The 27,709-nt window shown below is 47.1% G+C and overlaps 1 protein-coding gene across 1 annotated transcript in view; it reads left to right on the forward strand.

Annotated features, from left to right (window-relative positions):
* KCNQ3 (potassium voltage-gated channel subfamily Q member 3) overlaps window positions 1–27,709 on the forward strand; it is a 382,118-nt gene that overhangs the window by 315,024 nt on the left and 39,385 nt on the right. The window contains exons 2-6 of the mRNA XM_060201221.1: window positions 12,451–12,541; window positions 14,084–14,210; window positions 15,843–16,015; window positions 24,522–24,677; window positions 25,716–25,826. Of these exons, the coding sequence (XP_060057204.1) occupies window positions 12,451–12,541; window positions 14,084–14,210; window positions 15,843–16,015; window positions 24,522–24,677; window positions 25,716–25,826 (658 nt within the window). The remainder of the gene's footprint in view (window positions 1–12,450; window positions 12,542–14,083; window positions 14,211–15,842; window positions 16,016–24,521; window positions 24,678–25,715; window positions 25,827–27,709) is intronic.

The raw sequence follows: 27,709 nt of genomic DNA on the forward strand, positions 1-27,709 counted from the left end.
GCTTCAGCCTGCAGGTGGGCGGTGCGGGCTGGAACCCGGCTCTTTGTGCATGGAGATGCCTGTGCACCTCCACCAGACCCTCCCCACCTCTCCTTTCTTCTTATTGTCTACTTATTCATGAGGCAGGGACTATTTTCTCTACTGCCTTAGACAAATTGTATATCTTCAGGTGATATTAAATTGTCTTAGATTCTTAGTTTAGATCAGGAGTTGGCAAACTTTTTTCCCTAAAGAGAGGGATAGTAAATATTTTTGGATTGTGGGCAACTGTTTAGCTCTGCTGCTGTGTCACAGATGAGATATAATCAGGCGAGTATGACTGCGGTCCACCGAGATTTATTTACAAAAGTAGACAGCTGGCTGGATTTGACCCAAGAGCTATCGTGTGCTCACCTCTGATTTAGATGTTCAGAAAACTGCATCTGAATCACACAGCTGTGGCTCTGTGGGTGGTATGGGTCTGCTCTAGAGATCCACAAAGATGCAGATGGAGACAGTATGTGATTATTTATGAGGAAGACTTTCTTTGCCTCATTTCACAAACTTGGGAGCATTTTTTTAAATAATTGATTTTTCTTCTATGGACCATTAAAAGCCAATTTTGGGCTCTCCCCTCTGAGCATAATTTTTAAATGTATTTATTATTTTTGTTAGTGGTTCAACAGTGATTAAGATAGTAAGATAACAGGGGTACAATTCCACACAGTTCCCACCACCAGCGTTTTGTGTCCCATGCCCTCCATTGGAAGTTTCCCTGTTCTTTTTTTTTTAATTTTTTAATATTTATTTTATTTATTATTTCCCTTTTGTTGCCCTTGTTGTTTTATTGTTGTAGTTATTATTGTTGTCGTCATTGTTGGATAGGACAGAGAGAAATGGAGAGAGGAGGGGAAGACAGAGAGGAGGAGAGAAAGATAGACACCTACAGACCTGCTTCACCACCTGTGAAGCGACTCCCCTGCCGGTGGGGAGCCGGGGTTCGAACCGGGATCCTTATGCCGGTCCTTGTGCTTTGCGCCACCTGTGCTTAACCCGCTGCGCTACAGCCCTACTCCCAGTTTCCCTGTTCTTTATCCCTCTGGGAGTCTGGATCAAAATTCTTTATGGGGAGCAGTCTGGCTTCTGTAATTGCTTCTCTGCTAGACATGGGTGTTGGCAGGTGGATCCACATCCCCCAGCCTGCCTGTCTCTTGCTTTCCCTAATGGGGCAGGGCTCTGGGGAGGGGAGGTTCTAGGACATATTGGTGAGGTCCTCTGCCCAGGGAGGTCAAGATGCTGTCATAGTAACATCTGCAACTTGGTGGCTAAAAGGCCCTGAGACATAAAGCAGGACAAATTGTTCACTAAACAGGAGCCCAAAGGAAGGAATAAAGCAGATGAAAATAGAGGTCTTTGTGTGGGAAGAAGCTAGTAAGGTATGTTCCAAGGGTCCCATGACTTTAGTCATTTTTGCCTGAGCCCAGTAGCTAGCATGCAGGTGGACTAAAAGTCTTGTCTAAGAAGATGGTGTCAGAGTTGACAATAGGGCTGGGAAGCCGGATCAGAGCAGAGAGTAGCTCCCACACATGAGGACAGTCTGTAAAACTAAAAGGAAGCAAGGTGAGAAGTGCCTACTGGTGGCTAGTGCTTCAGGTAGTTTCTGAAGGAGATGCTTCGTCTGTGCAAGCATCACACTGAAAATGATGCAGCCGTTGCCACTGGAACAGAGGAGGAGTCGAGGGCCAGGCTGACCATGGCCTCCTTTAATATCTCAATGCGGGTCGAGACACAGCATGACTGAGGACGTAAGAGCAATCAACAGAGGTGGCCGTTTCTGGTCACTGGTTGGCCCCACTTGACACTAATGCTGCCCCTCACTCTGGCCTGGGGTCCCAACTGGAGCCAACCACAGAGCTAGTGACTTCTGTCTCTGGACAGTCGAGAGAGGAGTGCAGTGTGGCTTCTGTCAAGTCGTGTCAAACAAAAGCAGGAACAAGGGAGGGGATGTGGGTGGCAGTGTCCATGGCATGTTGGCTGTTTCAGCTGATGACGATGTCGGTGTGGATGGCAAAGGTACAGAACAGAAATTCTTATTTTTCCCCCTCCATAGTTATCTCTGGGGCTCTATGAATCCACTGCTCCTGGAGGCTATTTTTTCCCTTTTGTTGCCCTTGTTGTTTATCATTGTTGTTGTTGTTATTGCTGTCATTCTTGGATAGGACAGAGAAAAATCGAGAGAGGAGGGGAAGATAGAGAGCGAGAGAGAAAGACACCTGCAGACCTGCTTCATCACTTGTGAAGCAACTCCACTGCAGGTGGGGAGCCAGGGGGTTCAAACGGGATCCTTATGCCGGTCCTTGCTCTTGGTGCCATGTGCACTCAACCTGTTGTGCTACCATCTGACCCCCAGAACAGACATTCTTAACCTTTATTTATGTTTTTATTTAGTATTAGATAGAGACAGAGGAGGGGTGGAGATGAAATGAGACAGAAAAACACCTGCAGCCCTGCTTCTCCACCCCTGCAGGTGGGGATCTGGGGCTTGAACCCGGGTCCTTGTGCACAGTAATGTGTGTGTTTAACCAGGTGTGCTATCATCTGGCCCCCCAGAACAGAAATTCTTGGGTCTGGAGAAGGCTGAAAACCCTGTGATCAGCCTCCATCCCCTCCAGCTCTTCAGCCCAACTCCCTGCTAAATAGATGGCATTGTTTTAGAAGACTGAATAGCTCTGAGAATACTAATAAGCAGTACCTTGCAGACATAGCCAAATGCTGACAAAATATAAAGGGCACAGTGCATGAGGATGGGACCCAGACGCTACTCTGTTGGTTTACTAGACCTAAGTGTTGAATCCCAGGTCTGAGGAAACTGCCAAGAGCTGGTGGTGGGAACTGTATGGACTGTACCCCTCTTACCCCACAATCTTGTGGGTCATTATTAAATCACTAATAATAAATTTAAAAAGAAGTTGAAAAATAAGAAAACACAAAGCATAACTTACACTGGGTTTGGTGTATTGCACCAAAGTAAAGGACTCTATAAAAAAAGAAAAGAAGGGGAGTCGGGCGCTAGTGCAGCGGGTTAAGCGCAGGTGGCGCAAAGCACAAGGACCTGCGTAAGGATCCCGGTTACCGCCCCCAGCTCCCCACCTGCAGGGGCGTCGCTTCACAGTGACAACAACAATAAAATAATAAGGGCAACAAAAGGGAATAAATAAATAAATATAGAAAGGAAAAGAAAAAAAGAAGGGAAGGAAGGAAAGGAGGGAAGAAGAAAGGGAGGAAGGGAGGGAAGGATGGAGAGAGGAAGGAAAGAAGGGAGGGAGGGAGGGAGGGAGGAAGGAAGGAAAGAAAAATGAACTTAGAGCATCATTCTGGCAAATATAATTCCGGAGATTAAACTCAAGACCTCATGCCTGAGTGTTAAATGCTTTATCCACTGTGCCAATCCCTGAGTCACCTCGTCATGATTTTTGTCTACTTTCAAGAAGTAGAGCTATTGTGAGTTATTTAAAAACATATCTTATGGGAGTCGGGCTGTAGCGCAGCGGGTTAAGCGCAGGTGGCGCAAAGCACAAGGACCGGCATAAGGATCCCGGTTCGAACCCGGCTCCGCATCTGCAGGGGAGTCACTTCACAGGCAGTGAAGCAGATCTGCAGGTGTCTGTCTTTCTCTCCTCCTCTCTGTCTTCCCCTCCCTCTCTCCATTTCTCTCTGTCCTATCCAACAACGGCAACAACAATAATAACTACAACAATAAAACAACAAGGGCAACAAAAGGGAATAAATAAATATATATATATAAAAAACTTATCTTATACTGGCTTTTCATATTGGTGTTAGACCTTGATGTCCAATGACAGAGTTTGTAGCCACAGCCAACTTCTTAGACAAAGACACGCAAGACATACTTGGGGAGAGAAATGAATTCATGTTAAATTGGGGACAGCTAGACCAATTCTCAAAGGGAGAGCTAAATGCCTTGGTTTGATTCAAGTTCCATGAATGCTTCTGTTGTGCTGTATTTCAGCATTGCCCCACTACTGATAGAGTTTATTAGAAGGGGGTAGTTGTAAGGTCGGATAGATAGTATAATGGTGATGCAAAGAGACTCTTGTGCTTGAGGCTCCATAGTCCCAGGTTCAATCCCCCTGCACTACCATAAGCCAGAGCTGAACAATGCTCTGGTAAAATAAATAAATATCATACGTAGGAAAAAGGAGAAGAGGGTCCTTGCAACCAGGTAAAAGAGAAGCAGAAAATATTCATCAAGGACACTCACCCTGTAATGCACCCGTGACACAGGAGAGAGAGAGAGAGGAGGAGGAGGATGCCCCTGGAGCAAGGAGACCAGGGTGCTCACCTGGGCTCTGCAGTGAGGCATCTTGGGACTGCAGCAGGGGCCCCTGGACCTCTGCTTTACAAATTTTCTCTCCGCAAGGTGAAGCGCTAAGCATAGGTTCTTCTTGTGGCTCCTTGAAAGCTCTTGTTAATCAAATTTGGATGGAGAGCTTGGTCTGAGTCGAGTCTGGAAAAGGAAGCATTAGAAGATTTATCTGAGCTCTTGACTTGCACCCTCGTGTCTGGGCTCCAACAGAGTGGCTTTTTGGTTCACTCCTGCACCTGTGACAGACATAACTATTTAACTGTTTAATTTAATAATACTCCCTCCCCTAATTCACCTGGCAGCAAGTCCTATCCTTTTCAGCACAGACTTCCAGGCAGCCTGAACATCCGTCCTAGTAGGGATGCAAGCAAACCATGATCATCTGCCTGCCTTGCTCCAAGGAACTGGAGCCACTTGCATTAGGACACGATCCAAACACCCTTTTCTGCACAGACTCCTAGGGATTGAGGAAGCCTGTGGCCTCCATTGGGGCATTCTTGTGCATCTGGGAACTCCGTGGCAGGTTGAGGGACTGTGTCTCTGCCAGAGAGCAAGGACTTGTGGGGACGGCCAGAGCCGGACAGGTGGGTGGTGGTGTCACTGGCACCTGGAAAGTTAGAAGACTCCAGCCTGCCTTCACATAGCCAGAAAGACTATCCATAGACAATCCCAGTCACTAAACATAGACATGGGCTATAAGGAGAGGGTGCCCATGGGCTCTAAGACCGGGTGGTGGCACACCTGGCTGAGCACATGTGTTACAGAGCGCAAGGACCCAGGTTCAAGCCCCCAGTCCTCAGCTGCAGAGGAAAGTTTTATGAGTGGTGAAGCAGGGCTGCAGGAGTCTCTCTCTGTATCTCTCTGTTCATCTCTCTGTCCATCCCTCTCTCCTTCTAGGGTTATCACTGGGGCTCTGTGCCTGCACTACAAATCCACTGATCCTGCAGATATTTTTGTTATTTGTTGGATAGGACAGAGAGAAATTGAGAGAGGAGGGGAAGATAGAGAGGAAGAGAGAAAGATAGACACCTGCAGACCTGCTTCACTGTTTGTGAAGTGAGCCCCCTGCAGGTGGGGAGCCGGGGGCTCGAACCAGGATCCTTATTTGGGTCCTTGAGCTTCATACTGTGTGTGCTTAACCCGGTGCACTACCTCCCAGCCATTCTCTCCCTCTCTATACCCACCTTTCTCTCAACTTCTGGCTGTTTCTATCCAACAAATAGTTTGTTTTCAATATTCAAATCATCAAAAGTCAGTGTCCCTATCCCCACTCCCATAGATAACATAGTTCTCTCATGGTCTTGGAAGTAGGTGGGTATTTTGTTTCTTTCATATTCTTATACTCAGTTGTCTATGTTCAGCATATGAGTGAAGCCATCCTGTAGGTGTCTGTCACCCCCAACTGGCTTCAGTGAGCATCACCTTCTCTAGTTCCACCCATGTTATCCCAAAGGACACATGTCACCCCTTTTTATTGCTGCATAACACTCTGTTCAGCATATGTCCCAACTGTGGCAGTGGACAGAGCACTTTATTGTTTCGTTACACGTTTATCAAGGGGTAGTTGTGTGGCAGCCAAGCCAACCAATGAGACCAGTATCTCCTTATAAGGGAAGAGAAAGCGAGGCAAGGAGAAGGTATAGAGGGTGACACTGAAACAGGGAAATAGAGACTTAAAGGAAGTGGAGCCTGACAATGGGAGGAGGGGTGAGGTGTTGCGGTGAGACTGACAGGCAGGTCAGAATATCCCCGTGTACTCTGGCCCATCTTGCTCAACCACAATGGCCGACATGCCAAGGGGAAACTAACAGACAGGCTTCTGGGGGGTCAACTGTCTGTGCATAAGACCCGCAAGTTAGCACTCCCACCAGCAACGCGGTAGAGCTTCTCTCCACATCCTCTCTAGCACTTCTCTTGTTTCATTGATGGAACCCATTCTCACAGGCATGAGGTGGATTATCAGTGTGGTTTCAATTTGCATTTCTCTGATGATGAGTAAGTTAGAGTCTGTCTGTGATCACGTGTATCTCTTCTTCAGAGAAACATCTAGTCATATGTTCTGCCCACCTTTTAATGGGGTTATTCTGTTTCTTTTTGTTGAGTTGTAGTCGTTCTTTATAGATGTTTGATATTAACCACTTGTCTGAAGTATAGTGTGCGAATAAGATAAAGATGTTAAAGCTATTTTTTAAAAGTAAAATAAATAGTTTGTCTGTGGCCTCCTTCTCTTGGTCTAAGAATTTAAAAAAAAAATTAATGTGTGTATCACAGGGAAAGAGAGGGGCCTAGAGCATCACTCTGGCATGTGCAGTACTGAGCATCAAACCAACACCTCCTGTTTGAGAGTCCAACACTTTGTCCACTGCACTACTTCCCAGGTTGGACAGGGGTCTAGGACTTCTACAGAGTGACGGGAGTTAGCCAAGGCCTCATTTGAGCTTTCCTCTCCTAAACTGGGTGCTCCAAGGAAGAGAGGAGATGGCCTTGCCATGAGCTGTGTCAGTGTGCTCTGAACTGGCCTTTTTGTACGAGAGAGTTTCGCTCAAGTCGCCATGGCCACTCTCAGCACAGGACCCGGCCCAGCAACATTGCCCCTTTCCATATTCTTTCTGAGCCCCTGCTCAAGTCTGTGCAGTGAGAATCCAGGTGCCATGTTGTTTCAGGAGCAAAGGGTGTATAAAGTAAAAAAGGAGTGTCAGATACAATTTAGAGTTGTGCCACATCCTGTCTTGCAGTGTATGAACGCTCTGAGGGGAATATCTTTCCGTGGCGTGTGCCCTTCCCAGACGGCCTAGCGTTGTCCTCATAAAGGGAGACCATGTTTGGGTGCCAAAGCAGTAGAGACTTCTGTTTCCTATCAGAATCAATTGTCGGGCTAGCGTGAGGGTGTTTCTTCCTGGGCGCGTGCTCTCTGGGTTGGAGAGAACTCGACCGGAGCCAACCTGGGCTGCTGCTTACTCAGGGATGTGGGAGAGAAACCAGGAACTCATGGCAGAGCAGGAACGCAATGCCTTTATTGATCAGAGACAACACCCTTTTATATATATATATATCTTTAACCAGAAGTGCCAAGTGGGAAAAGGAAAGGGGATGGAGAAAAGAGTGTGAAGATAGAAAGCTTCCATAGCAGCTGTTGCGAAGGTTCTAACCAGTGGGATTAACCAATAGCCTGCAGGCAGGGCGGGTCTCAGGCAAAACAGTGACTCTGTAAATAGACCACAGTGTCAGCAGTGGAGCATAGCAGGGGCCTGCACAACAATAAGTCTCAGTGCATTTGCCTTTGCAAAAGCGTAGTACCTTCAAGACTGTCAGAAATTTGGTCTCAGGGTCCCTCAACCCTGAACTAAAAAGTCCTTGTTGGAACTCGCCTGGGTCTTATGGTGCAGACACAACTTGTGACTGCAAAGCATCCAAGTCCTCCCCAGAGCCCTGCCCCACCAGGGACAGAGAGAGGCAGGCTGGGAGTATGGATCCACCTGTCAACACCCATGTTCAGCGGGGAAGCAATGACAGAAGCCAGACCTTCCACCTTCTGCATCTCACAATGACCTTGGGTCCATTCTCCCAGAGGGATAAAGAATAGGAAAGCTGTCAGGGGAGGGGATGGGATACAGAGTTCTGGTGGTGGGAATTGTGTGGAGTTGTACCTTTCTTATCCTACGGTTTTGTCAGTGTTTCCTTTTTATAAATAAAATTAAAAAGAAAAAGAAAAAACAACCCAGTCCTGTCTCAGTCTTCTTCCTTCAAATCTAACTGTAGGGGCAGAGGTTGAAGATGAGGGTAGCGCATGCAGGAGAAAGCCTGGCTTAATTCCCGGATCTTTGACTCTGGCTGGATTTCTTTGCAAAGATAGCAGGGACCTTGGAGAGCAGCGTCCCTGATTCCCACACGGATCCAGTTCTCTCCTACAGGTGCCAGGTGGAGAGGCATCACTGAGCAGTGGGACAAGACAGGAGATGAAGCTGGGAAAAAAAAAATCACTGAGGTGGGAGGAAATGCCTGTAGAGCAAAAGGTCCTTGGCCACAGGCACCTCCAGGAACCTGGCAGTCTGTCCTGCCTGTCTGGAACCAGGTTCTTACTGTCTTAAGAGTAACTTGCAATGTGCAAGAGCTCGAAGAGTGTTTTCCCTTGTCAGATAGAGGAGAGCTGTCTTGATGTGTTTAAGTTTATAAATGAATGATTATTGTCAGTTCCCTTTGCTGTGTGTGTATTTGCTGCCCTCTGCTGGCCGAGGCCTGATACTGTAGACTCTGGCCGGTGGGAAGTGAAGTCAACTGTGTTTGATGATGCATGGCGGTTTCTTTTTCTGAGCAGAACCTTTTCACCTTGATGGATTCCCATTGGCTTGTTTGTTTGTTTGTTTGTTTGTTTGTTTGTTTTGTTTTAGCATCAAGGGTTACTGCTGGGGCTTGGTGCCTGCGCTGTGAATCCACTGCTCCTGTGGTCATTTTGTTGATTTTTTTTTTTTTGGATAGGACAGAGAATTTGAGAGAGGATGGGGGAAAAAGAGTGGGAGGGAGGGGTTAGAGAGAGAGAGGGAGACCTGCAGACCTGCTTCATTGCTTGAGAGAGAGAGAGAGAGGGAGAGAGAGATTGAGGCCTGCAGACCTACTTCACTGCTTGTGAAGCGAGCCCCCCCCCCCCCCGCAAGATGGGAATCTGGGGGCTCAAACTGGGGTCCTTCAGTGGGTCCTTGGGCTTCATACTATTTGTGCTTCACCCAGTGTGCCACTGCCCACCCCCTCCTTTTGCTTTTCTTGAGAATAGAACTGAGTCGTTGAAGCCATATTTGAAATCTAGATCAAAAAGAGCTCTGCTCTTTTTGATCTAGATTTGTTTTCTTCTCAGTGTTCAGTGGCTTCTGGTCTAACATCCAAATCCTTTATGTGAACTTGGAGTTTACTTCTGTGTGTGGTGAGATGTAGTTCTCCAGTTTCATTCTTCTGCGTGCTGCAGTTCAATTTTCCCAACATCATTTGTTGAAGAGACTCTTCTTTCTTCATTAAATATGTTGGGCTCCCTTGTCAAAAATTAGATGTCCACAGGCTTGGGGTTATATATACACCACGGAATACTACTCAGACATTAAGAATGATGAGTTCACCTTCTTCACTTCATCTTGGATGGAGCTTGAAGGGTTCCTGTGATGTGAGATCAGCCAGAAAGAGAAGGATGAATATGGGATGATCTCACTCATGGACAGAAGCTGAGAAACAAGAACAGAAAAGGCGGCACAAAGCAGAAGTTGGGGAGTCGGGCTGTAGCACAGCGGGTGAAGCACACGAGGCGCAAAGTGCAAGGACCGGCATAAGGATCCCGGTTCCAACTCCAGCTCCCCACCTGTAGGGGAGTCGCTCCACAGGCAGTGAAGCAGGTCAGCAGGTGTCTGTCTTTCTCTCCCCTCTCTATCTTCCCCTCCTCTCTCCATTTCTTTCTGTCCTATCCAACAACAATGACATCAAGAACAACAATTTAAAAAAAAACACCAAGGACAACAAAAGGGAAAATAAATAAATATTTTAAAATTTTTTTTTCTTTTTTTTTTCTTCCTCCTCCAGGGTTATTGCTGGGCTCGGTGCCTGCACCATGAATCCACCGCTCCTGGAGGCCATTTTTTCCCCCTTTTGTTGCCCTTGTTGTAGCTTCGTTGTGGTTATTATTATTGCCCTTGTTGACGCAATTCGTTGTTGGATAGGACAGAGAGAAATGGAGAGAGGAGGGGAAGACAGAGAAGGGGAGAGAAAGATAGACACCTGCAGACCTGCTTCACCGCCTGTGAAGCGACGCCCCTGCAGGTGGGGAGCCGGGGGCTCGAACCGATATCCTTACGCCGGTCTCTGCGCTTTGCGCCACATGCGCTTAACCCACTGCGCCATTTTTTAAAAAGCAGAAGTTGGACTGGGTTTGGTTTATTGCACCAAAGCAAAGGACTCTGGAGAAGGAGGGCAGGGATGCATGGGGGTGGGAGTGGTTTTGAGGTCCTGGAGCATTATGGTGGAAAATAGCCAAATTTGGGAATACAGTTGAAGATGATGGTAGACACATGCCTGCTTTAATGTCTGGATCTTTGACCCTGGCTGGATTTATTTGCAAAGATCGCAGGGACCTTGGAGATCCATCTCCCAGATTCTCAGCACAAACCCAGCTCTCTCTGCAGGTCCCAGGGGAAGGGGCATCTCTGGGTGGCAGATACCTAGCATGGTGAGATGAGGAATTTTACCCAAGTGTCAACAGCTGTACCGTGAGCCCCTAACATCCCAGACGTGTTGTCATGGCCAGAGACAGCAGGATAGCCAGAAGGTTATTCAGAGACACTAGAAAGTTCTGTGTCTAACTCAGAGCCAGGAGGTGACCTTCCCCAGATCCTCATCACCACAGGAGTGATTCAGGCCAGCAAAAGGCTTTTCCCCTGGGGGGCAGCGTCCCTTTATTATCAAGGTTTATGAAACATGAGGAGTTTCAGATGCAAAGGGGTGTGAGGGCAAGAAGCAGGAAGCAGTGGTTTGAGTGATTCTGTGGTTTCAAACGTAGGGTCAAGCAATGGAACCTAAAGGCAGCAGGTTCTAATAGCACGTGACTGCTGTGTATGGCTCCGTTACTGACAGTCTGTGTCTTCCACATGTGCTCGTCTCACAAAGTGGCCTGGAGCTTTGGCTATCCACTGGCTGTTGTAAAATAATTTTAAAGGGGGGCTGGCCTGTGGCTCACCAGGTTAAGCGCACATAGCAATAACTGTGAAGGCAGATAAAAAATAAACAAACCTGTGTTTCTGTGCCTTTGAACTTTTTATCTCTACGTGTGCATGTGGCTAGGGGCTCAGACTTCAGATCAACACACATATGTGGGAAGTATGCTAGAAAAACTAGTCACTGCCAGCCAAGTCTCAGCGTCCTTCCAACTCTTGACCACAGACCCCTAGGGGCTGTCAATCCTGTGCACACAAAACATGCCATACATGCTGTACTTGGATGTCCTGGAAAATAGGGCCTTGCGGGGTTAGGCAGCAGCACACCTGGCTGAGTGCATGTTTTACCATTTGAAAGGACCCAGGGTCAAACCCCTGGCCCCACCTGCAAGGGGAAAGCTTCATGGTCAGTGAAGCAGGGCTGCAGGTATCTCCTTATCTCTTTCCTTCTCTACCCACCCTCACCCCACTCTCAATGTTTCTCTGTCCTATCAAATAAGAGAGACGAAAAAGGGAAAAAATGGTCACCAGGAGCAGTGGGTTCATCGTTCAGAGACTAAGCCCCAAAATAGATAACCATGGTGGCGATGAAAAATAAATATAAAGTGAGGGCTAAGTTTTATTAACTTGAACATCTTTCTTAAATCTTATTTATTTATTATTAGACAGAGATGGAAACTGAGAGGGGAGGAGAAGGAGGAGAGAGAGAGAGAGAGAGAGAGAGAGAGAGAGAGAGAGGGACCTGCAGCCCTGCTTCACCACTCAATGAAGTTATCCCCTTGCAGGTAGGGACCAGGGGCTTGAACCCAGGTACTCACACACCACAGTGTGTGCACTTAACCAGGTGCTCCACCACCTGGTCCCAATCTGAACATCTTCAGAAGCAGCACTGTCTTTGGGAGTAAAAGAGGCACCTGAGAAGCTGCTGTGGAATCACAGCAAGATAGTAACGGACAGTTACTGAAGGCTGACTGTCTGCCGGGCGCTCTGCTGGCCATTGGCTTGGATCTGAGTAACAGACACTTACTGAAGGCTGACTGTCTGCCGGGCGCTCTGCTGGCCATTGGCTTGGGTCTGAGTAACGGACACTTACTGAAGGCTGACTGTCTGCCGGGCGCTCTGCTGGCCATTGGCTTGGGTCTGTATCCCAGCGTGGCAGAGAACGTGGACTTTTCTTCCTGAATTCACCTTACAGATGGAAGTCGAGCTTTTCTCTCTGGTTGACAACTTCCCAGACTAGACTTAGATTAAGCCAAGACTCTCAGACTCTTTTTTTTCTCTCTTTCTTTTTAATTTTATTAGTGATTTTATATTGATTTACAGAATTATGACGTAGCAGGGGTGTAATTCCATACTGCTGGGACTCTTTCTTAGTGTCCTTTTTCCTTCCTCCTCTAGGTTCCTGATTGTTCTGGGCTGTTTGATTCTTGCAGTTTTGACCACGTTCAAGGAGTACGAGACTGTCTCTGGAGACTGGCTTCTCTTACTGGTGAGATCACAGACCTGCTGTGGAGCTGGTCTGGGGCAGACTGAACTGGGGGGACTTCATGGTGAGGACGAGGAGGGAACTCTCAAGACTCTCTAACCAGGGCCACATTCAAGAGCAAGCAAGAGCAGGATAGATTAGCAGGGTCTGCTAGGTTTATAGACAGAATGGGGAATAACATCCCAGGTTAAAAATGTAAAAACCGTTACTCCATCACCTGATCTCAGTCCTGGGTGGAGCTTGATAAAAAAAGAAAGAGAAAATACTAAGTGAAACCCAGACCAGCTGTGGTCAATTGCAGCAGGCCCAAGAACTCTACAAAGAGGGGACAGGAGGATCCAGGCGGTGGTGCACCAGGTTAGGTGCGTGTAGTACTAAGCGCAAGGACCAGCATAAGGATCTGGGTTCAAGCCCTCGCTCCCCACCTGCAGGGGGGAAGCTTCACAAGTGGTGAAGCAGGTCTGCAGGTGTCTTTCTCCTCCCTTCCTATCCCCACTCCTCTCAATTTTTCTCTTTCCTATACAAAGGGGGAGAAGGGGAGGGGGGAATATCTGCCAGGAGCAGTGGATTTGTAGTGCAAGCACTGAGCCCCAGCGATAAGCCTGAAGGGAAGAGGAGGAGGAGGAAGAGGAGGAGGGGGAAGATGAAGGAGAGGAGGAGGATGAGACAGGAAGGAACTGAAACGGCAGGGGTAGAAGAAGGCAAGCTGGTAGGGAACAGTATTGCTGACCCCTATGATGGGAAAGTCAGGAACTTTTCACTTGTGATGGCAACAGTTTCGTAAGTCAATGTCTCCCCAATAAGTGGTCCATTAAAAAAAACCACAGAAAGTATTATTCCAGATTAAGAATAATAGGGCACAAATAAGGTCAATGTAAAAACCAGAGCATACTCATGATATCACTGCTACATCTCCCTCAACCCAGCTGTACATCTTGAGAACTTGTAGTGCATGAAAGGATTTTTTTTTTCCTACTGGGGCCATCGCTGGGGCTCGGCGATAGTACCATGACTCTACCACTTCTCACAGCCACTTATTTCCTCTCTTTCTTCCTTTCCTTTTCTTTCTTTCCTTCCTTCCTTCCTTCTTCCATTCTTCCCTTTTATTCCTGATAGAGACATAAAGAAAAAGAGAGGAAGAGACAACATCAGCAGGACCCCACTGCTATAAACACCTCCCCTTCCTCCCATATATGGGGACCAGGGAATTGAACCCAGGTCCTTGTGCGTGGTCATATGCGCACTCCTTTGAATTTGCCACTGCTCAGCCTCTAAAGAAATACCATGAATGATCCAGGAATACAAAAACATAGAATAAAAGAGGCTTGCCAGACACAACCACCTTCAGGACAGTTAGCACATCAGAGCAGAAGCCAGAGCTGCCCACCCTACCTGACAACACCCATGAGCCCTTCTCCCCACGCCCCACCCCCACCTCAACACTTGCACTAACAGTGGAAGCTCAGTTCTCCATAACAGAAGCCACGAGCTCCAGACAACTGGGCCTCCGTTCATCCGTGTCTCTCCGAATGTTTTTCAACGCAGGAGACATTTGCTATTTTCATCTTTGGAGCCGAGTTTGCACTGAGGATCTGGGCCGCTGGATGTTGTTGCCGCTACAAAGGCTGGCGGGGAAGGCTGAGGTTTGCCAGGAAGCCTCTCTGCATGCTGGGTGAGTCCTGACCCTCTTACGCTGAGGACACGAGGCTGGAGACACTCTTTTTTCTGGGGGATCTTGCCGCTTTGTGGAAACCAGCCAACCCTTGCTCCTACCTTGATGAAGAAACACAGTTTCAACTTCTGGATGCTGAATTCATCTTCCATCTCAGCCCGGTGTCACCTCCACAGGGCAGTGATGCTTAATGGAGGCTGGGTGGGGTGCTCCCTTGCATTTGGGCTGTGAAGAGACCACAGTGGTCCAGGATGGAACATCCCTTGGTCTTTAGGTTGGCAGCATCTTAGTCAGCCTGACCATCAAAACTATCCTTTTCCTCACCGAGGTAGGACGGGGTGGTGTGTCGCTGTGTCTTGTGTGGAACAGCTCCTATGAAGCCATGCTAGCCATGCCCTCTTCACCAAGGTGGAAGGGGAGACTCCCAGAGCTGAGTCCTTGTTCCCTCACACTAGTGTAAACAGCAGTCCTTCCTGATACCCAGGTCTGGAATAATCTCGCATCTGTGATCCCCAGAGCCGTGGGCTTATGTCTTGATCCAGAAGTTTCTCTGAGGAGATTTCACTGAGGTTCCACTCAGTGCTTCGCTGAATTAAAACAGGTTCACAAAGTTATAAAAGTTGGGTGTGGCGTTACTCACTTGCACACACATGGCCATATTTTGAAATTAAATGTATTTATAAAACAGAACATATTGACAAAACCTTAGGGTAAGAAGGGTAAAATTCCACACATTTCCCACCATCAGAGCTCCATATCCCATCCCCTCCCCTGACAGCTTTCCTATTCTCTATCCCTCTGGGAGTATGAACACAGGGTCATTGTGGGATGCAGAAGGTGGAAGGCCTGGCTTCTGTAATTGCTTCCCCGCTGAACATAGTCATTGACAGGCCCATCAATACTCCCAGCCTACCTTTCTCTTTCCCTAGCAGGCCAGAGCTCTGAAAGTGGGGAAAGGCCAGAGCTCTGAAAGCTCTGGGGAAGTCGGGCCCCAGGATACATTGGTGGGGTCGTCTGTCCATGGAAGTCAGGCATCATAGTAGCATCTGGAACCTGGTGACTGAAAAAGAGTTAAGATACAAACAGTTAAACAGGACACTGTAGATCCCATGCCCACACCCGGGCAGTATGGGTCCCCTCTGGGCTCAGTTGCAACCTTGGGAGGGAGTCTTGTGGACACACTTTTCTGTGTTTGAGATACAGCATTGGAGGCATTAGAGAGATAGCCTACAGGCCCTGCAAAAAGAGTTTCGTGCTCTTGAGGTCCCAGGTTCAATCCCCAGCACCACCATAAAGCAGAGCTGAGCTGGGCTCTTATCTCTCTCCCTCTTCCTCTCCCTCCCTTTTCCTGTATCTCTTTCATTATAATGAATAAATAAAACATATTTAAAAAGATAAAAAAAAGACACAGCATTGGAGTCTGAGAGGCATACATGAAATCTCAGTTCAGCTACAGTTGACTGTGGGGTTTTGCTAAGGTGATGGAGCTGAGAGTGTCCGTTTCTGTCACAGGAGAACACTGACCACACCATTGTGTGGCAGCAGTGCATGGGCCTGCTGCCTGCAGCGAGTGCCTTTGTCTTATCTCCATTGCCTTCATCTGACCTGGTGCTTCCTCCCTGCCCTCCCCAGATATCTTTGTGCTGATCGCCTCTGTGCCTGTGGTCGCTGTGGGAAACCAGGGCAATGTCCTGGCCACCTCCCTCAGGAGCCTGCGCTTTCTGCAGATCCTGCGGATGCTGCGTGTGGACCGGAGGGGCGGCACCTGGAAGCTCCTGGGTTCGGCCATCTGTGCTCACAGCAAAGTAGGTGCCACTGGACTCAGTGGGCTTCTTACTCACCTGGGTCCTGCCATAGCATCCCTTCTCTAACAGCGTCCCCAGAGGGAGGGATCCCTGCCTTCTCCTCCTCTGATGAGGAGGAGGAGGAGAAGGAAGAGGAGGAGGAAGGGAAAGGAGGAAGAGGAAGGGGGAAGAGGAGGAAGGGGAACAGGAGAAGGAAGGGGAAGGAGGAGCAAGAGGAGGAAGAAGGAGAAAGAAGAAGGGGAGGAGGAGGAAGAGGGGGAAGAAGGGGAGAAGGAAGAAGGAGAAGGAAGAAGGGGAGGAGGAAGAAGGAGAAGGAAGAAGGGGAGGAGGAAGAGGAGGAAGAAGGAGAAAGAAGAAGGGGAGGAGAAGGAAGAGGGGGAAGAAGGGGAGGAGGAAGAAGGGGAGGAGGAAGAAGGGGAGGAGGAAGAGGAGGAAGAAGGAGAAAGAAGAAGGGGAGGAGGAGGAAGAGGGGGAAGAAGGGGAGGAGGAAGAGGAGGAAGAAGGAGAAGGAAGAAGGGGAGGAGGAGGAAGAGGGGGAAGAGGAAGAAGATGGCAGAGGAGAAGGAATAGGGAAGAGGAGGAAGGGGGAGAAGAAGGAGGAAGAGGAGGAGGAGCAGGAGGAGGAGGAAGGGGCTGTGTATCAAGCAGAAACAGGTGGGCCTCTCTTGGCACCATCATATGCAAATACCCACGGCCAAGTCACTGGACTCTCTAGCTTTCAGTGTTCTGATTTCTGAGATACCACTCATAATTCTGAGGTCTCTGGATCGTTGAGAGACTGAGATGTGCTCATGTAGAGATGGAAGGGAAGGGGAAGATTCTGGATCACACAGACCAGCTTGACTCTGAGTTCTGTTTGTGTAACATTGGAGAGTTTCTGCAGCCACCGCTTCTCCCCCTCCCCACCTCCAGTCTGGTCTTGGTTCCTGCACTTACACAGTAGGAAAGAGGATGCACTCACCTCCAGGGGTGTGGCAAGCACTTAGGATATAAGGCAGCTCATAGAATTCTTCAGTTGAGACCAATACCTAAAGCACAGTAGACACAGCTTTGTGTTTGATGGAAACTAGCTCAGTCCAGGAGCCCAATATAGTCCTCACCCCACATGGAATGGGTAAGGAGCACATACAGGAAGAGGATGTCTCTTGACAAAGAAATCTCTTGTTGGAGGTGGAAATGATCCCAAGCATGTGTTTCATGCTTTGCTGCTGCTCATGATGGTGCTTGCCGAGCAGAAGGTGGGATGGAAGACCTGAGACATGTCCTCTTCAAGAACTCCTTGTGGTTAGCAGACATAGGAATCCCGGCCAAGGGGGCTGGGTGTTGGTGCCCCTGGCTGAGTGCACATGTTACAGTGTGTAAGGACTTGGGTTTGAGCCCCTGTCAGAGATTAGTATAAAGAAACTGAAAGGGCCACTGGGACAAGTGATCTTCATGGGATAATGTCCAAGCCTGCTGGTTCTCACGTGGGTGGCCTCGCAACAGAGGTAAGCCACTAGCTTCCCTGTTGCCGATTCAAGGGATGTGTACAAAGAAACAGAAGGAAATGCCAGGGACATTCAGGTATGAACATCTGATTTATTCAGAAAAATACAAGGATTATATAGCAGAGTGGAACAAAGAACATTTTTCACATAGGTCAGTTATCATAGGTTTCCAAAAGGTCAGTACCCCTATGGTGGGGAGGGCTAAGGAATGACGAGAATTGATGAGATACCAAAAGGTCAGGATAATTAGTTACCATGAGGCAAGAGATGTTAATTAACCAAAGGTATTAAGAAAAACATGGTGGTTAAACCAGCAGAGTGAGATAAGGCAGAGAAAAGCAGAGTATTGATGTAAGACATGAATGGGGAAATGATATGTGGGGATCTCACTGTTAATTTACAAGGGGTATAATTTGCAAGGCAGGGTGATGGAGTATAGTTTTGTATGTGATCAAATATGGTGAACTCATAGTGAACTTTAAGTGAAGTTTCAAGCAGGCAGCCATTTAGTTTGTAGCAGGGGAATGAGTTAAGTCTTAGAGGGTGCAGGCCTTTGTGAAGCCTGGGGACTGACAAGGGGAAACTGAGTCAGAAAAGCTTTTCCCTCCAAGCTCTATCCCTGAAAGGGAGAGACTGACAGGTGGGTGTCTTTTCAGACCTCCATCTCAAGGATGGGAGAATTCCCCTGTGCTCTACCATGCTCTCACATTACCCCACACAAGCCGCCTTCCTTACCAAGAGAGTGTCTGCAGGCTCATACCTTGCACATAGAATGACCACTGCAGGAGCCTGCCGGGATGCCCATCTTCAGCTGCTGACACATGCTGCTTCCTTCCTCTCTGGAAAAGTAAAGGAAAACTGCCTTTCCTTACCCTCAAGTCCCATCAGGAAAGCCCATAGCCACAGACTAATGGAGTGCCTGTCTTCGTTTTGGGACTAGATCTGTGGTATGATTCCACCTTCAGAGTTCCCCAGAGGGTTGAGCTGAACGGGACTCAGCAGAGACCATATCCTTACTGAGCCCCTTCTCCTATCCCTTCTGGCTCTCCTCTCTGCTCCTCACTTGAGAATGTCCACTTCACCTCATTTTAATTTGCACCTTTATCCCTGTCTCAACCTCTGCTTTTAGAGAACTAGATCTAAGGTGGTGAGCTTTGGGGCAGGCTGACATTGGGTTTCTCTCCTTGAATGTTACCATCACCACAGCTTCTCTATTAGGTAACGCTATAGCAAACCCACTTGACTCTGGGTCCTTACATCTCATATACCACCCAAGACACTTGATTAAGGAGACAGGGTAGGTTCATCTGAGCAGCTCTCTTATCTGAGCTGGTGGGTAAACACTGCTTCTGCAGCAGTAGGAAGAATGTGAGCTTCAGAGCCTGAGAGGAACTCAACACACAATTCAGTTCTAGTTCCTTGTAGTGCCGGGCTAGTGTGAGGGTGTTTCTTCCCAGGCACATGCTCTCTGGGTTGGAGAGAACGCAACCGGAGCCAACCTGGGCTGCTGCTTACTCATCAATGCAGGAGAGAGACCAGGAACTCGTGGCAGAGTGGGAACACAATGCATCTTTATTGATCAGAGACGATGCCTTTATATCTTTAGAAACGGAAGTGGCAAGTCGGAAAAGGAAATGGCTAGGAAAGGGGGTGGAGAAAAGGAAAGAGTGGGCTGAGGTAGAAAGCTTCCGTAGCAACAGTTGCAAAGGTTTTAACCAGTGGGATTAATTAATACCTTACAGGCAGGGCGGGTCTCAGGCAAAACAATGATTATGTAAATAGACCACAGCATCAGCGATGGAGCAGAGTTGGGGGGCTGCCCAACACTGTAGCTGTGATATTCTAGACCAATGCCCTACACTGGATTCTTCCTGGACTCCTCCTGGCCACTCAAAGTATATTGAAGTGATGGTTTCTAGAAGATGCTCATTGATGCTAGCATTTTTATGCTGAGTAAGCATTTCTTTACAAACAAGCCAAGTATAAATTAAATAAATTACTTGCTGTAAATCATTGGAAGTCTTTCACACTAGAGGGCAACTTTGTACCATACACAGATTATTCCTTGTCTATGACATCTCTGGCCACAAACTCCATAAGGTCAGTTTTCTTTTCTTTTTTTTTTTTTTAAAAAAATTTTACCAGAGCACTGCTCAGCTCTAGCTTATGGTGGTACAGGGGATTGAACCTGGGACTTCGGAGCCCCAGACATGGGAATATGTTTGCATAACCATTACGCTATCTACTCCTACCCTTAAAATTTTTTAATTATCTTTATTTATTTATTGGCTAGACATAGCCAAAAATCAAGAGGGAATGGGAAGATATATATATATATATATATAGATAGATAGATAGATATATATATATATATATATATATATATATATAGAGAGAGAGAGAGAGAGAGAGAGAGAGAGACAGCTCTCTCTGAAGCATTTCTTCATCACTCAAAAGCTTTCCCCCTGCAGGTAGGACTGGGCTTGAACCTGGGTCCTTGAGCACTGTAACATGTGTCCTCAACTAGGTCCTCAACTAGCCCCAGGGTCAGAGACTTTCTTTCTTTCTTTCTTTCTTTCTTTCTTTCTTTCTTTCTTTCTTTCTTTCTTTTTTTTGCCTCCACAGTTACTGCTGAGGTTTAGTACCTGCACTACGAACCCACAGCTCTTGGAGGCCGTTTTTATTTTTATTGTTTGATAGGACAGAGAGAAATTGAGAGAGGAAGTAAAGATGGTAAGGAGGGGAGAGAAAGAGAGGCACCTACAGACCTGCTTCACCTCTTGTGAAATGACCCTCCTGCAAGTGGGAATCTGGGGGCTTGAACTGGGGTCCTTATGCTTTGCACTATATTTGCTTAATCTGCTGCACCACCATCATCCGGCCCCCAACAGAGAGACACCTGCAGCCCTTCTTCACCATTTGTGAAGCTTTCCCCCTGCAGGTGGAGACTGGGGGCTCGAACCCTGGTCCTTGCACATTGTCACATGCACACTCAACCAAGTGTGCCACCACCTGGCCCTTCAGGGTTTTCTTTTGACAGTTCTTTCTTTCTTGCATTCCCATGTTGTCTTTTATTAAAGGACACCTTAAACTTATTTCTGTGGATTCTTGGCTTGGTTGGAAAACAGTTCCAAAAAGTTCCAAATAGTTCTGTGGATTCTGGCTTAGGTCCTTGTCTTATGTTCCCTCTGATTAGAATAGACAACATCTAGGCAGTAGCGAGATGATTTCTGGGAAGAGATGATTCCACACAGCAATCAGACTTCTTAACTAAAACTTGGGGTGGGAGCAGAACTTCAAAACAAAAATGACAGGGCCAGGCGGCGGCGCACCTGGTTAAGTGCACACACTACAGGGTGCAAGGATCCAGTTCAAGCCCTGGTCCCTGGTTCACAACTGGTAAAGCAGGGCTGCAGGTGTCTCTGTGTCTACCTCTCTCTCTATCTCCCCCTTCCTTCTCAATTTCTGTCTCTATCCAATAATAAATAAATAATTTTTTTTTTAAATCACATCCTTCTGTAGGAGAGTAAAAAAAATAAGGAGATAAAAAAAAATAAGTTAACTTCTCAAGCTCTATGTCCTCCCTTCCACCAGCCAGGCCGTGCTGCTTCTAGACTGCAGAGGAGCTGGCCGGTCTGCCTTGTTTCTGAAGCCGTGTCTTCAGTGAGTGAGTCCAGCATCCTCATGATCTAAGTGCGACAAATGGATGACCTCTCTGAACCCAGTGACTATACACTTATTATTTCATTTCCCATCAGTCTCTTATTCCAAAAAAGCATGTAACTCAGGCTCAGTTCTATACTTGACTCCTCCTGTGGGAACTCATATCAGTACTGAGAAATCCATTTTACGTGGGATTACACTTAAAATAAGACTAGTCAATTCAGAGAGTAAAGCTAATCGTAGTTTCACGGGGTAAGTTACGTCATATTCTGCTCTCCCCAGAAAATTCATTCTGCAGTCTTCATGATCTAGAACAGAACCAGTCATATATTCTGGTTCACCATATGGGGCTGGGTATGATGTGGGCTAGGTGGTCTTTGGTGGTCTTGAAAATGAACTTTGAAGGGGCCAGGTGGTGCTGCACCTGGAGCCCCAGGTCCCCACCTGCAGGCGGAAAGCTTTACAAGCGGTGAAGAAGGGCTTCAGGTGTCTGTCTCTTTCCCTAACTCCCCTTTCCTCTCAATTTCTGGCTGTCTCTATCCAGTAAATAAGTCAACATAAAAAAAATCTAAAATTCAGGAGTCGGGCGGTAGCACAGTGGGTTAAGCGCACGCGGCTCAAAGTGCAAGGACCAGCGTAAGGATCCTGGTTCAAGCCCCCGGCTCCCCACGTGCAGGGGAGTCGCTTCACAGGCGGTGAAGCAGGTCTGTAGGTGTCTGTCTTTCTCTCCCCGTCTTCCCCTCCTCTCTCCATTTCTCTCTGTCCTATCCAACAATGATGACATCAATAATAACTACAACAATAAAAAAAAACAAGGACAACAAAAGGGAATAAATAAATATAAAATTAAAATATATATATATATAAATCTAAAATTCAATGAGTTTTGAGTCAAAAGACGAGGGGAGAGGGACCGGCATATGCTATAGGATGGATCTAAGGCATTGGCATGAAGTCCCCACTGCTCCCCCTTGTTTTCTTCCCTTGGCCCCAGGCCCCTGCCCTCAGCTGACTGAAGGGATTGGCTCAGTTATGCAGAGAGTTGCTGAATATCTGGATATCAGGGGGTAGCCACACACTTGGCCATAATTCTGCTGATGAAAATTTTTGGGAGTCTATTACCTTGCATAGCCTTTCAAATGGCTGAAAAGCATAGAACTGGGGCACATTTTCATTCCTCATCAGGAACCATTATGCTTCCTCTAAACGATCCCAAACAAGACAGTCTTTTTTCTGTGTGCATCCGAACAGACAGCTGTTTCCTTAGTTAAGTACCAGATGAAAATTCTAAGTGGCACTTGGGGGCCAGAGGATATGAAAAAATACAGCAATGCTGAGCCACACGCAACAGAGCCCAGAGCTGAGCCTCATGGGGCCACCGGGGAAGGACTATTCAGTTCACTGTCATTCGCTTCTGCAACCTGGGAGGGCAGACTGACCCAGAGGAATGCTAGTTCATGGTCACCCCATCCTGATGCCCCTTCCTCTGTGGAGAGTGAATTCACCTTGGAGGGGCTACACTTGCAAGCCAATGATTATAATCAAGTGTTGGAGAGTCACAGAAGTCTGCTAAGAAAATAATGAAGGTCTAAAAGAAGTAGAGCTGAGCTCTAGCTCTAACTGGGGAAGCAAACACCCAGCAAATTCCGTAACAGAGTGTTACGCCTCAGTACTCTTCAGCTGATCCCCTGGGGAGGGCAGTTCAGACAGTGAGATGTGTGGAAAGAGACAGCTAGGAGGTAGGGGCAAGGCTGTTAGTGAGAATCTATTGACCCAGCAGGTCCAAGAGATAAAAAACCTTTGATATGAAAACCTTTGTTCTCTGTGATGACTTAGGAATGGCAGGAGTAATCTCCAGATTGTGTTGCCAACAGTCTTTACTTTCATGCTGCCGAGCCTACCAGACTTAACCCTGGAAACAGAATCTCCAATCAAAGCAACAGAGAGCCAGGAACTGTATCAGCCAGGGTGTTTGAAACCTCAGTGTTCTGTTGCTCTCTTTCTCATCCTTGTGAACATTTATCCGTTCTTAACATTTCCGTTTACATTAACTTATTCTTGTTTACGTACTAATGAATACTTCTTTCCTTAAATCTTTTTATTTTATTTATTTATTATTGGATATGGACATCCAGAAATTGAGAAGGGGGAGATAGAGAGGGAGAGAGACAGAGAGACACCTGTAGCCCTGCTTCACAACTTGGGAAGCTTTCCTCCTGCAGGTGGAGACCAGGGCCTTGAACCTGGGTCCTTGTGCACTGCAGTGTGTGCACTTAACCAGGTGCACCACCACCTGACTCCTATGAATACAATTCTAACATGATAATATGCCAGAAATAATGGGTTTTTATGCTATTTATGGTCATATTGATTGCTCTTCAATCAGCATGTAACTGTTCAACATAAAACATGCAATTCTGTAGTCCAGTCCCCTCACTTTAAAAATAGGAACGTAAATTTAAAAAAAAAAATAGGGCTGGAGAGTTGGGCAATTTGCTCAGGGTTACTTGATAGGTGTGTGGCAGGCCTGAGTCCCTGCCTGCGGTTGTGCTTGCTGTGCTAGAGCCCCCTTCACACTTCCCCAGCACTACTGAGCTGTCTCTCTGCTCTGCTGTTAGACATGGGCTCAAGTCTCCTGAACCCTCAACCTGGACTGCAGAGGCAAAAAGGTCCTGTTCCTCTGACATTTTTGCTTCTCTGTCAGTTCTCTCGTGCTATATCATTGAGATAAGCGCAAGACAAGAACCTTTTACTCTTGGAGCCATGAACTTTCTTGATAGGAATATTTGTTGTGTGACTGATTTCATGCTGCTGGAGTGGTGGGTAAGGGGCAGAGAGGGTTATAATGGTCCGTGGTGGTGTTAGGCCTGGCAGATGAGGAGTCCACCTCCAGCTTTTCTGACATCTACCTCTATCAGTCACCCACAACTGCTTCCAGTGACCTCTTCTTTTTTCTTTTTTTCATTAGCGCTTTAAAAATGCTTAACAAGATTGTAAGATATAATGGGTATAATTCCACACGGTTCCTACCACCAGAGTTCTGTGCCCTGTCCCATCCCCTCCACTGGAAGTTTCCCTATTCTTTATCCCTCTGGGAGTATGGGCCAAAATCCTTTATGGGGTGTAGAAGGTAGAAGGTCTGCCTCTTATAATTGCTACTCTGCTGGACGTGGGTGTTGGCAGGTGGATTCATACCCCACCCCCATCCTTTTTCTGTCTTTCCCTAGTGGAGCAGGGCTCTGGAGAGGGGAGGTTCTGGGACATATCGTCTGCCCAGAGAAGTCAGGAGGGTGTCATGGAACATCTTGAGACTTGGTCACTGCAAGGCAGTTGGATGACATTGCTTTCTCTCCCAGGAACTCATTACTGCCTGGTACATCGGGTTCCTGACACTCATCCTCTCCTCATTTCTCGTCTACCTGGTTGAGAAGGATGTCCCGGAGGTGGGTGCACAGGGAGAAGAGATGAAAGAAGAGTTTGAGACCTATGCGGATGCCCTCTGGTGGGGCCTGGTGAGTCACCACCTTGTAGGCTCCCCTGGGAATTGACTGCTAGACCCTGAGAGAGGGGGAGGGTGTTGGCAGACTCTACTAGGCTGCTGCTAGCTCAGGTGAGAGCCAGGTCTCTTGTACGGTTGATCTGATCTCTAGAAGACTTCCTCTCCCACAGAGCACACTTGCACAGCACTTTTCCTTAGTATTTGTAAGAAGTCAGCACTTAGGAGAGTCTGTGTCCGTGGTCACTCAGGGAACTTCCCTCATTCATCTGTAGAATTTCATAAACCAAGTCATGCATGTACAAACAGACACAATGACAGATGGACTCTTGCACTTGCAGACCTTGAGACAGGCTTTGAGGTGCACAGTCCTATTCTCAAAGGAACATGGAATACAGGACGCTAGCCTGTATTGAAGATTTACTTGGCTCCAGAGCATTTCTCTGGACACCTCACATATTTTAAACTCAAGAAACTCCTGTTATCTAACCCCCTTTTAAAAAATGATAAAATAGGAATGAAGAGGTTAAGTAACTAATTTGAAGGCAGTCCTTGAGCCATTTAGTAGTTGAGTGGGGTTTGAATTCAGGCAATTGGGTGTCAGATGCTACACTCTCTGACATCCTGCTTTCTTTTCTCATATATCCATGTGTTCTGACAATCTACACCTGTAAGTGCTCAGAAATGTACAAAATATACCAAACAGCAGGAGTACATATACATATACGCATGCAGATATAAATATACCCCCAACACACGTGTATTCAGATGCGAAAACACAAAAATCACATTTAGACAAGGAAACAGAATAATATGGATGTGTATATACAAATACACATTCTTGCAGAATGTACTGAAATATTTGTTGATTAATTTGCCATAGGAAGGAAATTCTGAATGCAGAAGCAAATGAAGCCTCAAGACTCTAGCAGAGATGGCCTGGATCAATGTGCCTTTTGTCCCATGGGACTCAGCAGCCTAGACAGTTCGAAGCTTTATGGGTGGAGCTCAGTCAGCAGGACACTGATCTCCCTCTCCTCTCTTCTTTCCTCAGATCACACTGGCCACCATTGGCTATGGAGACAAGACACCCAAAACGTGGGAAGGCCGTCTGATTGCAGCCACCTTTTCCTTAATTGGTGTCTCCTTTTTTGCCCTTCCAGCAGTAAGTCCTGGCTACGCTTTTCCTAGGGGGGACTTACAGGGCCCCTCTCCCCCTGCTTGTAGCTCAAGTTTTAGCCGTCTGGTTCGTCCTTTCGTGTACTAAATTTCAGCCCTGTCAACTCAAGCCACTGCTTTAAACTTCTCTCCATGTTTCTTTTCTGCAAGCTGTTCTGCTCCCTTCAACCCAGTGGTCTCTCAGATACCCAGCTGGCATACTTCCTTCTTTAGATGGGGTCAGTTCTGAGCCTATGTTGGGATGGCACACTTTCAGACCTACCTCACCCTAGAGATAGGAGTGCCCTCGTGGTTAGGGTTAGATCTTTCTCCCAGATATTCCTAATGCTTTGCACAGAGCAGGTCCTGATCCATGTGAGCTCCCTTCCTTTACACGAATTACCTGCTAGTTTATATTTAAAAAAAGAGTATCTCCCACAGGAATGAGCCTAGAGGCTGGGTACTTAGTGCAGAAGTAGCTTGCATATTGTCATGCCTGAGGCCCCAAGTTCAGTCCCTGACATGACCAGATGCTAGAGCTGAATAGGTCTCTGTTCTCTCTAAGTCTTATGAAAATCCCCTAGGAAGTATTATAAAAGTAATAATAATGAAACTATAGTGTCTTAATTCCTGATAGACTAAATCCTTCAAGGTCCAGTGCTTCTAAATATAATAATAATTTATATGGCTAGTATTTGTTGGTGAAATGATGCCAAATGCTCTTATACACATTTTCTCACTGAATTTTTTAATTTTTTTATCTTCTTATTATTTTCTTTGCCTCCAGGGTTATTGCCGGGGCTTGGTGCCTGCACCATGAATCCACTGCTCCTGGAGGCCTTCCCCCCCCCACTTTTGCTGCCCTTGTTGTGGTTATTATTGTTGTTGTTGATGCCGTTCATTGTTGGATAGGACAGAGAGAAATGGAGCGAGGAGAGGAAGACAGAGAGGGGGAAAGAAAGACCGGCACCTGCAGACCTGCTTCACCGCTTGTGAAGCGACTCCCCTGCAGGTGGAGAGCTGGGGGCTCAAACAGGGATCCTTACGCAGGCCCTTGTGCTTTGCACCACATGCGCTTAACCCGCTGTGCTACTGCCGGACCCCCCTCACTGAATTTTTATGACAGCATTAAGGATTGTGTGCTGTATTCATCTTCGTTGCCTAGAGAATCCAGGCTTAATTAGGTTGGTAAACAAGGCTGGTGGGTGGTGGAGGTAGGACTCCCAACTTGGCTGGTTCTGCAGCCTGCATCTTAATTACAAAGCTTTAAAAAACCCACTTGTGTAATAGTCCCTGTTCCACCTTCTTATCTCCTATCAAGGTTGGTGCTGTTCTCTCCCCGTTGTAACCCTGTTCTGTTTGCTTTATGCTGAGCTGTTTGACCTTGAGCATATGACCTTCCTGAGTCCCTGTCTGCTCCCCTGTAAAGCAGCTGAGGGACAGTCGGTGGGCTGCAGAGTCTCTCAGTTCCCTTTCCACTTGCAGAGTTTGTAGTTCTCGGCATTTAATACATGCAAGTCTATGCTGGAAGTCAAAATATGTACTAATTTGGGGAAAGTCCAGGAATTGTCAGAATCTCAAGTGACAGTTCAGGCAGCTACAACATTATGAAAACCTTATCATTTCCTGGGCCTCTGACTGGTGTCAAGTTCCTATATGTGATCTCACCTTTTCCTTCACAGAATCATGAGGTAGGTAGTAGAATTACCTCACATGAAAGGTCTCACCACTGAAAAGAAGCAGAGTTCATTTTCCCTTAGCTCCAAAGCTCTACCTGACTCAACTCCCTAGTCTATGCAAGAGAAAGAAGGTTTTCTGTTTTTTGTTTTCCTTCCTTTCTGTATTTTTTTTTTCCTTTTATCACCCCCAGAGTTATTGCTGGGATGTGGT

The sequence above is a fragment of the Erinaceus europaeus genome, chromosome 1 (assembly GCF_950295315.1).
Source record: "Erinaceus europaeus chromosome 1, mEriEur2.1, whole genome shotgun sequence".
NCBI classification, from domain to species: Eukaryota; Metazoa; Chordata; class Mammalia; order Eulipotyphla; family Erinaceidae; genus Erinaceus; species Erinaceus europaeus.